Source organism: Pithys albifrons, chromosome 4, assembly GCF_047495875.1.
Source record: "Pithys albifrons albifrons isolate INPA30051 chromosome 4, PitAlb_v1, whole genome shotgun sequence".
Classification (NCBI taxonomy): Eukaryota; Metazoa; Chordata; class Aves; order Passeriformes; family Thamnophilidae; genus Pithys; species Pithys albifrons.
Genome location: NC_092461.1, coordinates 23,287,467 through 23,308,500, shown reverse-complemented (window position 1 = coordinate 23,308,500; position 21,034 = coordinate 23,287,467). Strand labels below are relative to the sequence as shown.

Genomic DNA, 21,034 nt, shown 5'->3' with positions numbered 1-21,034 from the left:
CTTTCCCTGGTGCCTAGTGGCTGTAACTTTTCTACATATTGTGTCCATTCCCAATAAAAGTTTCATTTGCTTCATCAACACATGGTCCTTCATTAAGTCTCTTTTAAAACTGTATCCTTACTATTCTCCTATGACTGAAGCACCAATCAGTGAAACTGCTGTTTCTGAATCCAAGCCTCTGTATTCACAGGGTAATTTGATGTTTTGGAGCAATAGTCCTACATGGACTCATCACCTCGAAGAGTTAACTTGTTAAATGGATGTACTGGAAAGGTCAATAGAAATAGAATTAAGAGGAATATTCTGTAGTTGGATTTTATCTTGTCAGGCTGTTTCATGTGTAGTGGACAGTTTCACAGCAAGAGTGGACTACGAAATCTCTGAGCTCTTCTGCCTACTTCTTCCTAATTTATATTGTCTAATTATATTGCAAATATAGAAAACTTAATTTGTGTAGTCCTTCTATGCAAATTAAGGAAGACGAGTGAGAGATACCTGCTCAGTGCCTTTTTTCTTCTGTTTCTAGCTGTTTTACATGGTTCCAGTCACCCTGTGTGTTGGTGTTATTAGTGCCTTCCAGCTATCAGCCTTCACTTTCCGAAAGAACTTGGCAGCCACTGTTCTCCTGCTGATACTCTTTGGGTATGTGATTGGAAATGCTACTATGGAATTACAGCTTCTAAGAAACAAAGAGAAATCTTTAGACATAGTTTGCACCTGCTGCTGGATGCATGGTTTTCTCTCTTTGTAAATGATTACAATTCAGCCAAACATAGAGAGAAAATAGGCTGAAATGTGAGTCTGAAAGTTAAGCACAAAAAGTGGTGAGAGATTTGCTCTAGTTTGAGCTTATGTTTGCTGGGCATGAATGGTCAGACTAGTGTGAAATATTCTAGGTCATGATCTTGTAAATACCTTGTAAATACTTTGCTCCTCTCTGTATCACTGTCATGTACCACTCTCCCTTCCTTTGTTCTGCACTTTGTTCAAGTGATTTCTTCAAGTTAAAGGCAGAAATTCTAATCAGCCTTAGTTGCTAATATTTTACACTACTAAATCTTGTATTTTTTTAATTACCATTACAACTCTTGAATCCTTACTTGAGATCCAGTTGTCACCCTAGTGAAGAATTGGCATCTGTAGAAAACTTAGTCAAGCAGCAAATGAAACATACAGTACAGACATGTTTTCTGTGCTGTTCTATAGGCTCTGGTCCTGCCCACAGTGTACTACCAAAATGCCAGTTATGCTGGCATTGTTTTAACCAAAATGTTGAGTTAAAGTTTGGGTATTTCAGGAGAAATAAGCATTGGCTGAAAAGATGGATTTTTTTTGTTGGCTGCAGATGCAGCTTAATCACCTCAGTATAATCCCTCCTGTACTGATCAGCTTTGGCTGACATAACAGATACTGCAGTGATTTTTAACAAGAAATACGCAATTCAGTGTGTATTAACATGTATTAAAGATACAATAGCTGTCAGTTGTAAGTTTAACACATCTCAAGGACACTGATAAATTTCAGAGTTTCCAGTCTTCTACCCTCTACCCAGCCTAAAGACACAGTAAATGTGATGAAGCCTACTGTGGTCATTTTATCCTTCCCCAGTACTATGCATGCAATCATTCATCTGCATGCCATCATGCATTTTTATTCCATTCTAAAATGATTCTGTCTCTTCAAGGTAAACTTGTGCAGAATTTCTGATCTAGAATAAAGATTAAAATATCTCTGTTATATAAAAAAAGAGTTAAGCTGTGTGCTGGAAGGGGGTGTGCTCGAAAGAATAATCAGCAGTTTGCTGGTGTGCTACTTTAAAAGTGATTTCCTTTAAAAATATAGTGGTCTCTTAATTAAACTGCATTCCCCCCCCCCCCACCCCCCCCTTTAGATGATAGCAGACATGTTTGATAGTCCAAATGCTTAAGCACTTGTGTCCAAAATGTTCTCTCTTTGATATTACAAAATAATAAATTGCAACTAAAGCTGAAGGAAAAGAGGATAGAGATGTAGGTGTGACTGGCAGGTACTTTAAAAGCTGCGTTTGAACAATATGTAACTTTAGTATCCTGAAAGTCTTACTCATACCCTAGGACCTATAAGCAAACAAATCAAATTTTGCTTCAATTTACAAAAGAGTAACAGAACTCTAAATCATGTCTCTTTCCTGATCTGTTTCCAAGGATGGACTTGTCTTCTATTTACGATATTGTAATTCATTGGAATACTGAGAACAGGGATTTTGGTATGTGCATGAAGGGAAGAAAAGATTGTGTGATTAAGACTGGCAACAGGATGCTGAAAAATATAGTCTGATCTTGAATATTTGCAATCTTCATTTGAGGTCCAAACATGGAATCATTTAACCTTTATCTTCTGTAAATTGAGAATAACATCATTACTTACTAGTTTATTTCTTAAGGGAAAGAATTTTGACATTCTCCAATGCAAAAGGTTCATCTATAAAGTACAGAACACTGAATTCAAAAGGATTTTTCATGGCTTGTAATCTAAATTACTGTTTAATGCAATGAAGAAATGAATTCACAGTTGCTCTTGCATTGAGCTCACTATTTAAACAATTATGTATATTAATATTATATAAGAAGTATTTGCATGTGCACAACATATACTTATCATCATACAATGGTGTATGCTGGTACCTGCAGTCTGTATACTGGTGGTATGCTAGATATGTCTTGGGCTGTTGATGCTGTGAGAGACCCTCAACAAAGCAGGACTCTGAGCCACTTTAGTGTAGGATAAGATAAAAAGTCCTTTAATATCAGGCCAAAGGCCCACAGGAATACATGATGACATACATGTGCTCCCCGAACGCTGGATTCTATGGGTTTTATAATATGATCCCTACAATCATTACTTTACACATTTCTCAGTCCAGCCCTGGTTCCACCCTTGTTCCACCCCTCAGGATTTGGGGCTGGGGTCGTTGAGACCCTCCATCTTCATCAGCTCCTCTTCCTCAGGCTCCTGGAGTTCTTCCAATGTTCTGACTTCTGGAACACTCTGACCTGTGTTTATGTTTCGTTCTGTAGGCCTTCTGATAGCATGTAGCTCTTACCTTGAAGAGAGTCTAAACAACTAAGAGAATTTGAGCTACTGATATGTGGTAGGGGTTAGGATGTATAAACAATGAAGTTAGGCTGCCAGAATACTAGCACATTAAATCTGCATTTGCTACAGTTACTGTGTTCCTAAAATCTATAAAATGAAAAAAATCGAAAAATGAAAAACCTTCCTGCATCACTATGTTGAATGGAAAATAAATTTTCTTTAAATGACATGCATGCTTATCAGATTGCCTGGGCACTGTTTTAGTCTTTATAAAAGACACTTTGTGAAAAATGACTGCTCCATTTTGGATAGGCATTATTTGATTTGTCAGAATGGAGCAAGGGTGCCTTCCCTCCTCCTTTAAAGATTTGCATGGAAGGTAATGTAGCCAGGGACATGCTGTCTTATCCTCATTGTGCTATCAAGTAACTATGCATGTATTTTGATGGTTGCTACTCTACTGATAACCTGGGTTAGGTAATAGCATGAGCTGTAGGATATTTTAGTTCTCAGATACCACTGGCATTGTTCCAGTGTAAGGACTTTTTTTAAAATTTCTTTCCTTTCCTGTCTTTCTTTGCTCATTCCCTCCTTCCCTTTTGTTCTTTTTATTTTTCTTTCTCAAAAAGCCTCTAAGAAAACCTGACTGCTCAACATCCATGATTTAAGTATTTGGTTTTAATTCCATCTCTGTGTAAAAAGATTGTTAAGGTGCAACGGTTTGCAGTTATTCAGAAATCAGGATTGTGAACTGTCTGAAACAGTGAAAGTAAATATCTACACTTGATATGTGCAAAAATGGATCATATATGCCCATCACATGGCAGTAGTTACATGTACATCTACAGAACCATAAGGTAATTTGATAAGGTATACATACCCCAAATTTGTCCTTTTTTAATCAATTATTCAGAAGACTTGTTTACGTATCTTAAAAAAAAGGAGTAACAATTGTGGGGGGTTTTTTCTAGTGTGATAACTGACTTCTTTTTTTCGGAGGTGAGGCAAAAATAGAAATTATTTGCCAGTTTTGTTTCTTTAAACTTTCAGATACGCAACTTTACCATGGATGTATCTTGTATCCAGATTCTTCTCAAGTTCAGATGTAGCTTTTATTTCTTACATCTCCTTAAATTTTGTGTTTGGCCTGTGTACCATGCTGGTGACTCTCTTACCTCGTTTGTTAGCTGTAATTTCCAAAGTGCAGGTCAGTATAAAAGCTTTAATTTTTAATAACTGAGATGTATGCACACACATACAAGCATGTATATTTTTGAGTATGGATATATGTGTTTATATGGATGCACAGATAAGATCTTTCCACTAGAAAAACATGGGGTTTAAACATTCATGATTTTTCTGTCCTAGTGTACACTGCATTGCTTGTTACCATCTTGAATTTTAACTTGTCTATAACCCAAAAAAGCATGCTGTAATAATGGAAAAACATTGTTAATTGAAACGTTGACATTTTCTAGACCATTAAGTTGTAATTGGCACATAATGGGAGCTGTTCTGGTCCATTAAATAGATTATATGCATTATAAAATGTGCTTGAATAATATTGACATAAGAGATAAGCTCCATATTCCTCAGATCAGTAGTGCACTGTATGAATAGTAATATGCATTCTCCATGTATGTAATTTTTGTTAGTTATATTGGTATTTAAACAAATTGATGGAGAGAAGATCCAGCATTTGTATGAATCTCCATTTATGTACAGGACAAAACTTGATGTTTGAAGTAAAATCTGTATTACGTGGCTCTTAAGTATGTAAGCAGATTTTGTGTTCATTTGGGTTTAAGTTGATGATTTAGATTTGAACGTAATTAAATATTTTAAGTATTTTAAAAGAAAATAAGGATCATTGCCACATGTTTTGATACTGCCTGTGAATTTCAACTAATATGAGAATCCCGTGGCCATAGACAGTCTAACATACTATAAAATATGAATCCTGCCCAGAAAATAGCACACAACATGTGCTTTAGAAATCAGTACTCCTTGAGTGAGATTTGGATGCTATATCCAGCTTCACAAGTGTGCTTATTATGCTGATTGTAAAAACTAATGTTTTTTTTTTTAAATTCTCTTTCCCCCCACCCTTGCTGCATCTTCATACAGAGTTTTCAGGACATCTACAATATCCTGAAATGGGCATTTATCATATTCCCACAATTCTGCTTAGGCCAGGGTTTAATAGAGCTTTCGTACAATCAGATCAAGTTTGACCTGACCAGTAACTTTGGAATAGATTCATATGTGAGCCCCTTTGAGATGGACTTCCTAGGCTGGATTTTTGTGGAAATGGCCCTTCAGGGAACACTACTACTTCTTTTACGTCTTTTCCTTCATTGGGATCTCCTTCAGAAGTCAAGGTATGTTACCATTTGTATTATGCCATAGGGAACATGGAACTAATTTTTAAAGAAAGAAAATGGTGGGTTCCTTTGAACATCTGAAGAAATAATTCTGATAACATGGTGTATATTCAGTAATGGGAACTGAAGAAAAAAAAAGTATTTTTGTTTCCCTTGAATTCTGATGAGAATTAATTACCAAGCTGTAAGGGATTGTAACCATGGAAATAAGTATCTAAAGTGCAGCAGTGACCAATTTGCTGTGTTATTTATTTTCACCTTTGGTTTCAGGGGTCCTTATTCAATTAGCAGCATGGACAGCCCATCAGAAGATGTTGATGTAGAAATGGAGCGACAGCGACTCTTTGGTGGAAGAACTGGTAATGATATCTTACTTCTGTACAACCTCAGGAAGTGTTATGGAGGTTTCAGTAAAAAGAACACAGCTGTGGAAAACATAAGCTTGGGAATACCAAGGGGAGAGGTAAAGAGGTCTTTTTTTCCCCCTTTTATAAGCAACACCTCATTCTGAGCAATTGTTCAGACATCCTCAGTGTGTCTACTATGAAAGATCTGTAGATAGAAGAACAATTTCAATTGAAGTAATTTCTGAAAATTAATAGCTGGATAAAAGCACAAACTCTGGTGGTGCTTAAAAAGTACTGTTCAATTATTTTTTTAGGTTACAAATTCATCAGAGTCTTAATTTTTTCTTCTTGCTTTTCTTTACCAAGTTACTATATTATACGCCAACATAAAACAGAAGTAGGTAGCACAGCACACCAGTGTTCAAGGAGAAAGCAAAAAATACCTGACTCAGTTGTTAGCTGTGCACTGAAGCCTGAATTTGTCACCAAGGCACACTTTTAGTTTCCATGCTGAAATCATTACAGTATATTTTAATATAGCATACAACATGGTAATATACTATTTTAAAACCCCTGAAATTTAGCACTGAACAATACTGGAGTTTGTGTTTTGGGATATTTACATCCTACTAGTTATTGATCAGCTGTTGGGTAACTGAGGTAACCAGGAGGATGTTATTGCTGCTTAAAGCCTATCTATCAATAAGAAAGTCCATGAAACAAGTATTTCCAAAGTTATGAAGGGCTATGTGTAGACTTAATATGAATCCTATCATAGTTTAAGCATGAATTCATTGCATTTAGGGATCTGAAATAAGAGTTCAGAGGAGGTGTGTCTCTTGGCTGTTTTGTATTTATTTACTTGTACTGAGTTAAGCAGTTCATGAGAAGCTGAGAATTAACTTTATGGACTCCTAGTCAGGGATCTCAAACAGAACCCAAGATCCTCAAGTTCAAACATAGTATTTACAAATAAGATGCATAGGTAATGCATTTAGTTATTGGGCAGGTTTTTAGGTTGAGGGCTAGAATCCTCATTAAGTCACTTTTATATATTAGGGAATGATCAAAATATTCCATATGTCTTTTTTAAAAACCCCATGGTTTTCTCTCAGAATTTATACATACACTACATCCATATACAGTATCTTACAGACATATGATAGGAACCAAGAAAAGGGAAGAATATTGAAGAATTAATATTATTTTTCTTTTTCAGCATAATAGATTAACTGGTTTTGCTCCTGGTTTTTGTTGTTTTGGTTTTGGTTGGGGATTTTGTTTGATTGGTTGGGTTTTGTTTGTTTCCTATTTTTTCTCTCTCTGATAGTGTTTTGGACTCCTGGGAACAAATGGAGCTGGAAAAAGCACAACATTTAAGATGCTGACTGGAGATATCATCCCATCTGCAGGACGTGCTGTTATCAGGACTCCTACTGGGTAAATAGCATAGATTTTGATCAGAATAGTGCTAATTGATAATGCTAATGATTAAAGACTCAGCATGTCTTCAGTCTTTTATACTGTACTCTGAGGACCTGTACTGTTCCCTTTCAGATGAGTACTGCTTTACTGCTGTTAAGTCTCTGAAGAAAAACTTTTTAGCATTATTTAATTCTGTTTGAAAGCTCTGTTAGTTGAGAAAAACCTTGTATGGTAGCAAAAGACTAGACTCTAAGAAGCCTTGACATACCTCCTTTTAAAATAACAATCTTAACATACAGTATGTTCAGATGCATGGACATGTATCCCCCATACCAGTTCTGCACTGAAAGGTTACCAGTCTTAGGCAATGAGCAGTGCTTCAAGTTGGTAATTTTAAAAAGTTTCCTTACACTTACATACTTCAGAGACGTTAATTAATTACTTGATCAATATGCTGTGTAATTAGGATAAGAGGCAATGTGGGTGAGATTGAGGCTGACTTTGAAGGAGTGATAAATGAATAATGGACTTTGTGTTTGATGTAACCAATATTTATCATTTTCCCCAGCAAAATTGAAGGGGAAATACAGTGGGTTTTTTTTTAGTCAGTTCTAAAATGTGTATATATATATAAATGCATTCTGGGCTAGTTAACAATTTTACAACTTCTCTTTTCCTAGATGGTGAACATTTCAAAATATGTGTTTTGGACAAGGGGAGGCCAAGGGTTTAATTAAGAAATTTTTAAAGGAAGCATTTTTCAATTTCCAAAATGGCGAGTTACTTTGCTTTGGTTTAGAAATACAATGCTTTGATAGGTCAGTATTGTCTCACTTCTTCACAAAGACAATGATCAGGAAATTTAACTTCAAAGAGTAAGTAATTTCAGTCATTACAAAATTCAGTTTTCTGGAAAGTTTACACTTCTTTGGAAATGGATAGCATCACCACTACTAAACATAATTTTACTTCACTGTGTTTTTTCATGCTCTTCTATAGCAAATCATCAAAAAATTGTTAATTGTAAAGCAGGAATGATTTTTGTAAAAAAGAAATTATTCTTAAAGAGAATAACAAATTGAATGAATGAGCCTTTAAAATTATTAGAGAGACATTTTGATGGTTGATTTCATTCACAGTTTCCCAGAAAAGAAAACAAAAGTTTTCAGACATTAAACAATAGCAAAATAACAAAAGTGATTTAAAATTAGGTAAAAATTAACATTTGGTATTCTTTGGAACCGGTGGAAGGCTTTGTACTGGGATATGATGGAGGTCAGACGTTTATAGCATGAGTCTGAAGAGGATTTGAGATTTAGAGAAATAAAATAATCTGTAATAATTTCTTTTTGTAAAGTGTTGCCATCAGGGCAGTATTTAAGCACTCAGGTTTTGTTTAGGTTTTGAGGGGTATTTTATTGTAGTTTTTAATGGGCTTGCCTTTGGTTCCACCTGTGTGTTCCTGAATTCCATATGGCTTTCCTAGTACAATATGGTACCAAGTCTGTGTTTGGGCAAATGATTTGATCCGGTGTGACAATTCCAAAATTTTAACATCCACTTGATGTTAATTCGTCATCATGTATATTGACACACAGTTTGTTGACTGCATGATTTATTTTTTCAGAACCCCTAAGAAAAAAATTTTAAAACCTTATAAAACAATTTGACAATGGTTGTATTGCCTTTATTAGTCATGTTGTTATGTACCTGTGGCTAAACAGGTAAAAGTTCTTCTGAGGTCAACTTTAATGTGCTACTGTCACTTGACAACAGGTTAAATAGTCTCCCTGGACATTATGTGTGCCACTTTCATTTTCCATACTGTGTTTTATAAATCCAATGTGAAAGCATATATTAAGATGCAAATGTTATTTTACCATATACTAAAATATGGGTAATGGAATTTGACACATTTAGGTGGCTTGAGAGAAAGCCTTAGACAGTTGCATTTCAGTGTACAAAATATCCTTGACAACGTTAATTATGACTCTGTATTATGGTGGTATCCATGAAGTTTATGAATGTTTTTGTTAGAAGTGTCTGAAGTGAGGGTAAAACCCATATTCCCAGGTTTTCAAGACTTAGCACTAACCTGAGAAGGCAACAGCAAGAGCTGTTGTTACACAGCAAGTAAACTTGGGGAAACAAACCACTTAGAAGCTGTGAGAAGAAATTTTTATCACTCCTGACTTTCTTGCTGCATATTTTGGCAAGTGCTATTGAACAGAACACAGTGCACTATGTCGTTGAACGACTGAAAATCACAGGTTTGTTGGCTCTTCCATAGCTGAGATGGTAACCCCAAGGTCTGGAGAACCCTTCCTCAGCAGTTGAAGAATGACTGAGGTTGCTCATTCCAGGGACTTTTAGGTGGACTGATTGGCATTTGGGCCTCAGATAAATAAAGAAAGGGGGATACTATGGTAAGAAGTCTTCTCCTTTTCTTACTCTGGTAGTGTACTCAAAATCCTGGTGTTCCTGCCACACAGAAGAGTGGACAGTGAGCTGAAGAAAGCAGTTGTCACAGCTTTAGAACATTTGCTGTCAGCAGATCTAGACTTCTTGGTTTGAAATTTGTCATGAAGGAATTTCTGTGAAAACTTGACTTCTGATAGATATTCCTGATGAATAACTGGGCAACAGCTTAGATGTAGACCCTAACTCTTTGGGGTTTCAATGGAAAGAACACACCTTTGGGCCAGATACTATAATCTAGTGGATCTTTCATATAGTCATAGAATGGTTTGGCTTGGAAGGGACCTTAAAGATCATCTGGTTCCAAACTCCTCTCCCATTGACAGGGACACCTTCCACTAGAACAGAGGCCCATCCAACATGGCCTTGAATACTTCCAGGGATGGGGCATCCACAAGTTCTCTGGGCAATCTGTTGCAGTGCCTCACCACCCTCACAGTAAAGAATTTCTTCCTAATATCTATTCTAAACCTACATTCATGATGCATTCTTCATGATAAGATAATTGAGTATTAAATTATTATTACAACAGTTGGAGAACTTGACTTGTTTAACTCTATGCAGAAAATCCTTAATTCATAATAGTTCCCATTTCCTTGAATAACTATGCTTGAAAGTTCCTGGTTTAAAAAGAAACAAATAAACCAAACAGAAACTCAAAAAAATCCGTATGTACATTTTCATGATTACTATTGTAATAATTTCACTGAATTTAAAATTAAGTCAGAAGTGTCTTTTTGAGGCAGGTCCACTACAAATTAAACAGACATTTTGAATGCATTATGTGTCTAAACTTCGTATTTGATGACTTACGTGGCAAATGCACATTTATAGCACACAAGTTTAGCAGTCTGTAACAAAATGGTTTTTTATAATTTTCAATCCCTGTGCAGCAGATGTTTTTAGGCAACTTATAATGTTTGTAAATCCATTCTGGCTGTAACTGATATGTGATAAAGATAGACCAATAAGAGAAATAATAGGAATTTATCAGCAACCACAGCCAATCTTTTGGAGATAATGCCATTCACAGGGGATTCTGCCTTTTTTAGTATTTTGTGTACCTCATTAATGTTGCCATTATTAGTGACATGTCTGTGCAAATGAAACATAAAAACAATTAGCATCTTGCCGGTCTCCATATTAGGGATATTTGCAACCCCAATATTAAAGAGTGCCTAAGGAACAAGCAACATCAAGACTGTTACTTTGTAAAATGTGGAAATAACATACTGATGCCAAAGTAGCAGCAGCATCTTTCACAAAGGGCAAAAATATTAAAAGTGAAAGTGAAAATTACAAGAAAGGAGAGTATCTTAATAAAATTAGTTTTCTTGTATTCATAACGTATGGTGTTCTAAGACATTAGGAGGTTGCCTGGCTTTTGAACATCATACAAAGGAGCTGTGAAGCTTAATATGTGTAATAGTTAACTGCATGGTCTGCTTGATATTTAGAAGGGAGGGTTTTTTGTGTTCTCTGTAGCACAGCTATTCCTCTTTAAGAGTACAAATGGATTCAAACTAGCTCATGCTTAGCTCTACTGTCATAACTATATTGCCACCAGTGTGGGAGCTGGCTAAATAAAAGGTAGAGCACGAAACTGTAAACATGTTTGTAGTTACTTTTCCTGTTAAATAGCTTGAAGAAGTAAGGTCTGCATTAAATATGCACAAAGAAAAGCGGACACTTAACATAGTAGTAAGACAAAGGAGAATAAAGTGAGTCTTCATAGTCTTTGAATGTCTGCTGGGTTGATGTATCAGAAACTACTGTACATCTGTTCCACTTTTTGTGTGTATTTTGGCCATTCTTTGTTTTCTTCCCCTTTCTATACTTGTGTTTAAAACATCAGTGACTTCTGCCTGCCATAAAACCTCCATCAAGTGAGGAGAGCTGAACACAGCTTTGAAGAAAAAGTGTCAAAATCCTTTTAAGTGTCATATCAAGGTCAATGCGAAATAACGAATAATGTGACTAGTGGTTTGTCTGCGCTTTTGGTGCTATTTTACAATTTTTGCTGTTGTACTTCGCTGAATAGGGTTGACTTTAAGTTCATACTTATGGTGGGGTGCATTTGTGGAAAAATATATAAACCAGATGTCATCTTGTTCATAAGTTGCCCCACTGAGGACAGATGCATTTGGCAGTCTTCCTCATGTTATTAATTTATCTCCCATGAATTTCCATCTTCCTACCACACAGAGAGCCTCCATGACAGCAACTCCCCATCCTATTTGAATTAAATGTCAGTCATCTCAGCTGCTGGATTACAAAGTCATAGGACCAAAGAACTGCACTCCAAAGAGGAAAAAGTAAAATATTTCTTTATAGCTAGAACTTAGACTCTTTTGATAGGTATGATATTCAGCTTGATAAATAATTAAAAATGTAATTCAAATAGCTTAACTTCAAAGGCAGAGTAAATTTACATTAATATAAAGGCTGAGATGGCTGCTTTTATACTGTATATCAGTATAATTAATTATAATGAAGCTATAGTTACATTAATTATATTTTAACCTTGATGTTTTATAATGTTAATTGAGCATTAGTATGCACTGAATTGAATGTGTAGTTAAGAGTACAATGTAATGTCTAAGTACTTTTGCAATTTGTAAATTTATATTTAATGTTGACTAATGGAATTTATCTCTCTACAGAAGCCATTGTAAGTACCATATATATCACTGCCTTTAACTGCATTTAAAAACTGCCTAAAAAGCATAAAAAAGTGAAGTAAAGAGGCAATAGTTAAACAATGCTTTCCAAAACCAGCCATAAGGCTGATTGCAAGGGTACTAAGTTGTCCCTGGAATCTGCATTTTTCCTTTGGGTGCCAGCCCACAACCACCTATAAGTGATATTGCCAGTAACCCCTATAACAAATGAGAACAAAATCTAGTCTCTGCAATAACTAGCCTAGCCTTCTGGAAACTACAGGGCCAGTTTATGCAGGAGAAGACAACAGATTTTGTCCAAGATCATTCTTACTCATTCCAGTGTTTTGGTTTCTTTTCAACGCCAGCAAAAGCTTTCTGATTTGAGCGCCCCATACCACTCCCATATAGCCTTCAGGGCTGTAATCAGGTTGCAGAGATTTCTTTAAGTGCATAGAAGAAATGGATTAATGTAAAAAGCCTTGAAATGATCAGTGGAGGAAAAAGTCTGAATCAAAAAATTTTATTCATTCAGATTTTAGTGTATTATACCCAGTATCTTAAAAATTTCTTTCCTTGATAGTGCAAAACTGTAAGATGAGCACTTCAAACTGAGAGAAGTCTTACTGAACCCTGGACTTTTTTCAGGATGTTTTGGACCAAAATATCGTAATTCTCACCAAAGTACTTAGAAAGGGATGGAATACAAAATTTTCCATGCTTCAAGTGCTAGACTCTGCTATTTTTCTTGAGGATGCCAGATGTTTTGTTTCCTTTTTCCAGAGGAGTTCTAGAAATGCAACTTTAAAATTTTATTTAAAATACAAAGTTTTCTGGACGTGTTTTGTTGGTGTCTGTTGCAGTTGTTCCACTTTAAAGAACAAATTAACTATCAGGTGGAAGTATGATGGACTGAGCATAATTATGTAGTCTGAAAATGAAGGAGAAAAATGAGCGAGAAACTTGTGTTCCGTGTTAGTTCTATGTCTTAACTTGATAAGGAGATGGAACCAAAGTAACTAACAGAATTTAAAGATAACAATTAAGCAGTGTTTTTATAATGATACAGCAATTTCTGTATTAGTGTAAAAGCCTGATTTCCTGCTGGTAGTTTTTAGATATTACAGTTGAATTCATTGTTTCTACAGTGCTATGGATAAAAAGCCTGAGAGGGGTTGGAATCTGTACTTACATGTTCTTTCTCTCTATTTATAAAATGGGTTCATCTTTTCTTTCTGCATGTTTTGTTTTCAATGTGAATAGCCTAATGAGAAATGCTGGCATGCTCATAATAAAAGGGCAGAAAACAAATGGGTGTTTTTCTCTACCTTGAGAAAAAAATCGGCATTTTGCTTCATGCTAATCTATATTTGAGAAAATATTTTTTTAAATTTCTAATTTGATTCTTCTAACAGCATATATGAAAATGTTTGTTAAGAAAGAAAGGGATTATAATTAGTTTAATGAATGAAATCAGAAATGAGAAAAGAAAAGGAAAAAGCATTTACAGTATGTCATTTACTGAAAAGGTTTTCTGTTATCACGCCATGACTAATTAAATTAAAATTCTCATGTGTTTTTCTTTCATCCATTGCTTACATATAAACTTATATATACTTTATACATATATATATTCAGACCTGCCTTAAAAAACCTGAAGGATGGTGTCCAGTATTTTGATTTGGAAATCTACGCAGAGATATTGTTCAGGGAAGAATAGGCATTACATTGTAATTTAAAAAAAATTTCTGAATAAAAGATCAGAAGCCTGATATGGCCTTGTTTATGTTCTTTTCCTTCTGATTGGATTGTTTTGTGATTTAACACACACAGAGATGAAGGGGAAGAGGGGGGTGGAAAGGTCTATGACTGCTTTAGTGAATATACTAGAATATCGGTGTTAATGGGAACTCTTTAAGTGTTCAAGGTCAGCACTAATGGATAAAGTTGTAAGATAAGGACCAAACTGAGTAAAAATATTACATTATGTATTCTCACTGTGCCCTTCCTCTATGGAAGCTTAAGGTTAGCAGATGGGATATTGTTCACCTAAGACTGGGTGCTTTATGGAGGCACAACACTAAAATCATGTGTATACATTTACCACTGGGGACAGTTTCTATTTTCTGATGCAAACTGACTAACTATGGTCTAATATAGTTCTAGCTAAAGAACATTAGAAGCCAGGCTTTTTTTTTTTTTAGAGCTGTCAATACATAAATTTTGTTCTTGGTGGTAGGGACCCATTCCAGACTGCCTGTGTCTAACCAGCTATACAATTCATGCTAAATAAATGTCTCTGAAACTACCCTTGAGTGTGATTTGTTCCCTAGTGACTGGAATTGGTGTATTATCAAAATCCCAGTCTCTTGTTTCTCAGAAGACAGCAGCTGTAGCAAAAGAAAACTCTGTGAGTGTGCATGAATCTTCCTAGTAAAACCTCAGACACACCTCTCTGTGTTCAACAGCATGTAGATAATATTTCACTGTGGATAGTGTTTCACTGTGTTTCACTGTTCATTAAATAATGAATCCAGTGCTTCTGGTTATACAAAAAGGTCAACATTAATCGATGCATATCTTATGGTAAGATTACCTTAGGAAAATTATTTAATTTGATTTAGGTACGGCTGAAAACTGAGGTAGTAAATATTCCATATAATAATTCATTTAACCTATAAGTGGATAGAAATTAATAAGGAATTACATTTCTTATATCCTCTTTCCCCTGTCATCCTTCTACTATTTTCTAACTCTTTGTTTAGAGAGGTCTCTACAAGGACTTACCTCACTTGGACCATCCATACCAGCAAAGATACTAAGATTTTATACCTTTGACATTAAAAGGACCATTCCAATTAGTCCACATCAGGTTTTGTCCTAATCATGTTAATTTATTTTTTGATAGCTTTAAAATATAGCTTGATGCTGTGGTTCATTATGTAAAATACAGAATTTCTGTTTTCTTTCTCTCCCCAGACTTCTGAATCTTGTTAACAGTAGATACATATTTATATTTTCACTACTGCTGTTATTTGTAGATCCTGCAGTTAATACATTTACTTTGTGACTAAATGGTTAATCATATATTTAGTTCTCTTAATCAGAAATGTAGAAAACCACTCAGAGGAAAACCCTTCTGCTACTCAGAACCTTTTGAAAACTTTTTTCTTTCAGAGCTCAGATTTTTTTTTATTGTTAAGTATCTTCATTTTGACAGGTCTTTCTGTACACGTAAATCAACATCGAGTGTTAAATTAGATGTTGGAATAAATAGGGTAGATTTAGTGTCATTATGAGTAATGAGACACGCTTGCAATCAAGCTTGCTTCTTAGCAATGAATGTAATTTCAAGTAATGCTGTACAGCTACAAAGTGAAGTCCAAAGTCTCTTAAATAAGGATGATTTTATATTTTTTCCTGTATTGTCTTTTAAGCTACTAGGCTTTAATATCCTGTGTTTTGTTATACTCTTGTTGTTTCGAGATTGCTTACATGTGTGCGTGTGGGCACAGACACACAAAGAATACACAGCAACTTCTCCCTCTCTCAAGTCCTACTCTTTCAATATGTGATCAATATGAATACAATATTGGATATGGTATAATATGAAACATGAACACAGTATGGTTTGAAATGTGCCTCCTTGGAGCAGGTTCTAGCAAAGAGATATTGGAAGTAAACCTGGTGAGGATTAATTTTCATGGGTCTTTCTTCCTCCTGTGTTGATCTGTTGCCCTTGACACACACACACTGTTGCAGCAGTGATGCAGAAGTGGCTGTGCTACCCCATAGGGGACAAAAAGCATCCCTTCTGTGTGGGTGGTACTGCTGGAAGCAGTCATGGCAAAGAGGCAAACTCCTTTACCTACAGACTTGAGGCTATGTGTGGTTGTCCTATATCGCAAGGGTGAAACGCAGCACCATAGGTTTTTTAAGCAACATTCAAGTATTTTTCTTTAAACAGGTCTGAAATGGATATACTGTCTGCTAGCTCTGAAGGCATTCTCATTGGCTATTGTCCACAGCAAGATGCCCTGGATGAACTTTTAACGGGTTGGGAACATCTTTATTATTACTGTACACTGCGTGGAATTCCAAAGCAGGATATCCACAAGGTAACTATTCACAACAGATCTGCCGATGGAGCTGAAGCCAGGTTTGGCTGTGGGGTTTGCAAAACAATTGTATTTTTTTAACATGAGCGACTATCTAATATTTCATTTTAACAGGTTTATTATTAAGGTTTTTCATTACCACTATTTTATTTAAATAATGCAGATTTTTTTCTGTCTGTTATGCCAGTTCAAAAAACAATAATATCACTGTGCATAGTAAATAACATTAGTGCAAATAAAATCTCAGGCACAAAAGACTAAAAAAATTAAATTTATAAATGGTTCAACACCTTCACTATCACACTTAAAGACTGAGATAGAACACTACATATTTTGAGTCATGCAATCTGCAAAACTCTTCAGGGATGAGATAAACTTTGAAAGAATTAAAAATTGTTGAATGATTCTGTATAAATAAATGAAACATCTGGGTGCTGAGATGGGAGCTGTCAGCACTCTGCTGTTTTAAACTTCACAAAAAGGTAGCTACATTCAAGCTGTGTGCTGAGAGCAGTCCCTTAAATGCTCCAGCTGCCATACCAGACTTGGAGCTGTTGAGGACAAGAGGCCAAAGTCACGCCAGAAAATGCTTTAAGAACTTACTAGCATAGATGTTGACAATGTCTGGGAATATCACTGACAGGTTTTGAGTTTACAGATACAGGTCTATCTGTCCTGACCAGCAAACTATGCTCTTTTTCTGCAATGAGACAACCAGTCAGCAAATAACAGAAATTAACTATGGATATAGTGTAAAATGGAGTGGGGTGGGGGGTGGGGGGGAAAGGGAGAGTGTTTCTGGCTCATCAGATGGAAGTTTACAATCTGACCTGACTTGAGCAGTTTAGTCTTGTCTGCTTAATTGCACCTCTATTAGCGTGATAAAACTGGAATATGATATGAAATTGGTATCTCTCAATTCCTGCTATATAGATTGGTCCCAAGTAGTAGTTATGGCTCTAGCACTGTACTCATAACCTCCTGAATGTTGCCTGTTGTCCTCCTTTCATTTTTCCAGAAGAAAAACTGCATGAATTGAAATACCCTTTCTTCTTTCCCACCCACCCAGCAATTTTCTGGCTGTTGCCTTAGGGTTTGACAAGTGGTTTACAATCCATTCCTTGTTTGTATGTGATTGTATGTGGTTCTCTGCGACTTTTTTTTTTCTCAGCAGACAGATATCATTCCAGAAAAAGGTATGATTCCTGCATGAGACATTAAGTATTCAGAAATAGCTGCCATTGTATCCTGATGAAAGCATTAGGACAGGCAATATTTTGAACTTTTACTTAAAAAGTTCTTACGGTGATTATTGGGGTGTTTCTGGATGAGAGTGTGGAGAAAATAAAGGATTCTCACAAGTCTTCGACTTCTATCTTGGACAGGACTTTTAATTGTTTTAACAATACATTTCTTGCAGGCTGCTTGGAAATCATGATATAGTCTTTTGGTTAGTTGTTCGTTTTTCATAATTACTTGGTGGTAGTTTTTTCTTCCCATTACTAGCAGAATACTAAAAACTTGAATATATTTTCCTTATTCTAAAAGAAATATATTGTGATAATTGTTATTGCACTAAATCCCTCAACCAACTGTACTTTCCTGTTTTCTCCATGAACTGACAGCTCATCTCTAACAGTTGGGCTAAACCCCTATCATCACTAGCATCTATTGTCATGACACTTTAATAGGCACAAAATTGGCAAAACCTCCTCTAGAGTTTTGTGTTAATTTAAAAGGATGCTGCAAATATCCATACATCTTATTGATGTATGTTGTTGAATTCTTTTGGTTCTAGGTGTAATTTAAAGCAGTAATCAAAGTTGTCCTGTTCAATCATGCACCAGTGCTATTAAAATGCTCTAAACATGACTTTTAAGCTTTTCTGTCTTAACATGTTCATAATTTGCCAGGAGAGGTGTCTCTGAGTGGAGGCTGAGTAGGACTTTTAGTGCTGTGCTGCTTTCCTGGCTCCTGGAGTTGCAGACTCTTGGCTATTGTTTTATTTTAGTACTCGCAGTGTAAGGAAAAAGCTGTTCAGGGGCCACTGACAGACACCTTCTTGTTGGTAATACCTCATCTGGTGTGCTTATGGGCCTGGATTTCATAGCAAATGGTCCCATGTGGCACTGAGCTTTTCTCAGGTGCTTGGGAAGGTTTCCAGGTTGTGATATGAGGGACAGTACCAAGAGATTTCCGTGCTGTCCCTGAAGGGTGTCCCACTGCTTGTGTGTGTGTAAATGAATGCTGCTGCAAATGCTCTCTCCTGTCTTTATTTTGTGAGAGGCCAGAAGGATAACCTAGTTTTGTATCCTTTTTCTCTAGACAGTGTGAGAACAGCGCTCTCTCCGAAATATCTGGCGTTCACAAATTCCACTTCAAATGCCAGAAGTATTAGGAATAATGAGTGTACCTGAGAGTTTCCACTTTATGATCAGATCCAGCTGTAATCTGGGCAATTAGTAGACAGCTACTGCAATGTCAGTTCTCAAGGCCATTTGGGGAAGAGTTCCTCAACTGGTGTATTAAGTCATGTGTGCATCACACTTCAAATGGATGAAACTCACTCATTTAGAGATGTGTTATATTATGTGGCACACTGAGAGAAGAAAAATGTTAATTGTCTGATAATCCTGAACCTTAGAAGATCTAGATGCAGGCTTAGACTATGCTTTATAGGCAGCCTTCTGTGCCTTGGTGTCACATTTGTGATACACAGATCATTCTTCCTTTCAGTTGTCTTAATTTTTTGTCCGCATAGATTGCAGTGCAGACTTTGTTGCCATATGCTTGCTATCAAGGGATCAAAGCATTCCTGCAAATAACATTTAGCTGCTCTTGTTTACCTTCATCCAAAACTGAAATGCAGCTATCTCAGAGGAAAACAAATGCTTTTGTCAGCGGGTCCTCCTGACTGTGGCACGGCTGTCAACTGTTCAACAGCTGCTGTGCTCCAACTCAGAAATGGTTGGCGCCTGGAGAAAGTGAGCATATTAGTTGCCTATAAAGAAAATAAGGCCTGGGAATGCTTTGGAATAGCAGCTGTATGGAAATGCGAGCTGTTACTTTCTCATCATTCCCTCCTGTCTATGATACAACGCTCCAAGCCTGCCTCTGAATGTTTACCAGTGAGTGTTTATGCTAATATGCACAGACATGTATTCCAGAGAGTACATTGGTTTGATATGGAAAGAAATGTACATTTAATTTGTTTTTTAGTAAATTGGTGAGCAAGCAGGTGATTTACAGGATGTGTTGCTGCTGAAGTTGTCTACTGAAGCCCTAACTTCAAGGACCAAGTCCTTTGCTAGACAGATTTATCAGCAGCAGGAGTTAAGTGCCTGACATAAAGTTGAGTGCACTTAATGTTCCAAAACAGTAATTAAATTAATGGCAAAGGAGGAGAAAAACGGGTCATTTGCTATCAATATTAAACTTCACATGTTTTGCTATACTTCACAAATCTGCTCCGGAAGTTTCTTTTTGCTGCAAAATTGGAAAAGCTAGTGTCAGATTTTGGGCTATTTAGACAGAAACTGATTTAGCAGAGTACTTTTAATTCTTATTTTTATTTCTTTAATATGTCAGATTTCTGTGTCTCAAATTGTTCCAAAAGACAGCACATAGCGTGTCAAAAAATTAACATTATTAGCACAACATTACATGACACGACACCCCTCATTAGCATTAAAATTTGTGTTCCAAATCTCAAAACAAGCTTCATGAGGCCTTCTGAGGACACTTCTTGAAATGTCAGTATTCTTTCTCTTCACATTAACTCTTCAGGTAGATTTTTCCGCTAATTCTAGAATCTCAATGATTTCCTTACATGTTTTATTTGGTAGATGTTGGAAATGGGAATTTGTGAATTAATTTATTCTTTGCATGCTTGCTTTTTTTTGAGAATTTGTGTGTACAGTTTTATGAAATTCTGGGATAAAGTGCTGTTGTCCCCCAGGAGTTTCACCATGAGTATACACTCTACAAATGTAAGAAAGAGTTTACTCTGAAACCAAATGAACACTTTTCGGTGTGGAATTGATGAATGATTGCTGTTTGGGATATTCAAACTACACTCGGAACCCGACACTTTGAATTATTGCTTTGGACATGTATAGTTATTTTTCAGATGACTTTGGAATGCTTATTATAATTTGTATCTGGTATGATACACATTTCCAATATTGTGTAAAGGTTTGCTTTATGAGGATTTGTTAAAAAAAATCCAATAAGTTATGCATTGTATTTATTGTGTCAGAAATGATGGAAAACTAATACACTGATGGATACAGCCTTCCAAGTGAGGATAGACATGCTATAATGTTTCTGATCTTTGAATAGATTGAATCTCCATTAAATCCCAAGTTTTTCTGGAAGACACACTGACTGAAAACTCCTCCTACCACTTAATTTTTTACTTGAATAGTAGAGGTAATTTTCAAAGACAGTGTAAAGCCATTAGCATTAGTGGTTACGTAATTTGCATCACTTACTGCTTTTCAGTGGAATGGATGTACCTCTTAGTTCCCTGTGGATAGAGGGCACCA

At 36.0% G+C, this 21,034-nt stretch overlaps 1 protein-coding gene across 1 annotated transcript in view; it reads left to right on the top strand.

Moving 5' to 3' along the window:
* The window catches only part of ABCA13 (ATP binding cassette subfamily A member 13), a 161,774-nt gene that overhangs the window by 119,378 nt on the left and 21,362 nt on the right, over positions 1–21,034 (top strand). Inside the window, exons 44-49 of the mRNA XM_071553007.1 lie at positions 527–642; positions 4,126–4,282; positions 5,203–5,456; positions 5,730–5,922; positions 7,137–7,246; positions 16,337–16,487. Coding sequence (XP_071409108.1) covers positions 527–642; positions 4,126–4,282; positions 5,203–5,456; positions 5,730–5,922; positions 7,137–7,246; positions 16,337–16,487 — 981 coding nt within the window. The remainder of the gene's footprint in view (positions 1–526; positions 643–4,125; positions 4,283–5,202; positions 5,457–5,729; positions 5,923–7,136; positions 7,247–16,336; positions 16,488–21,034) is intronic.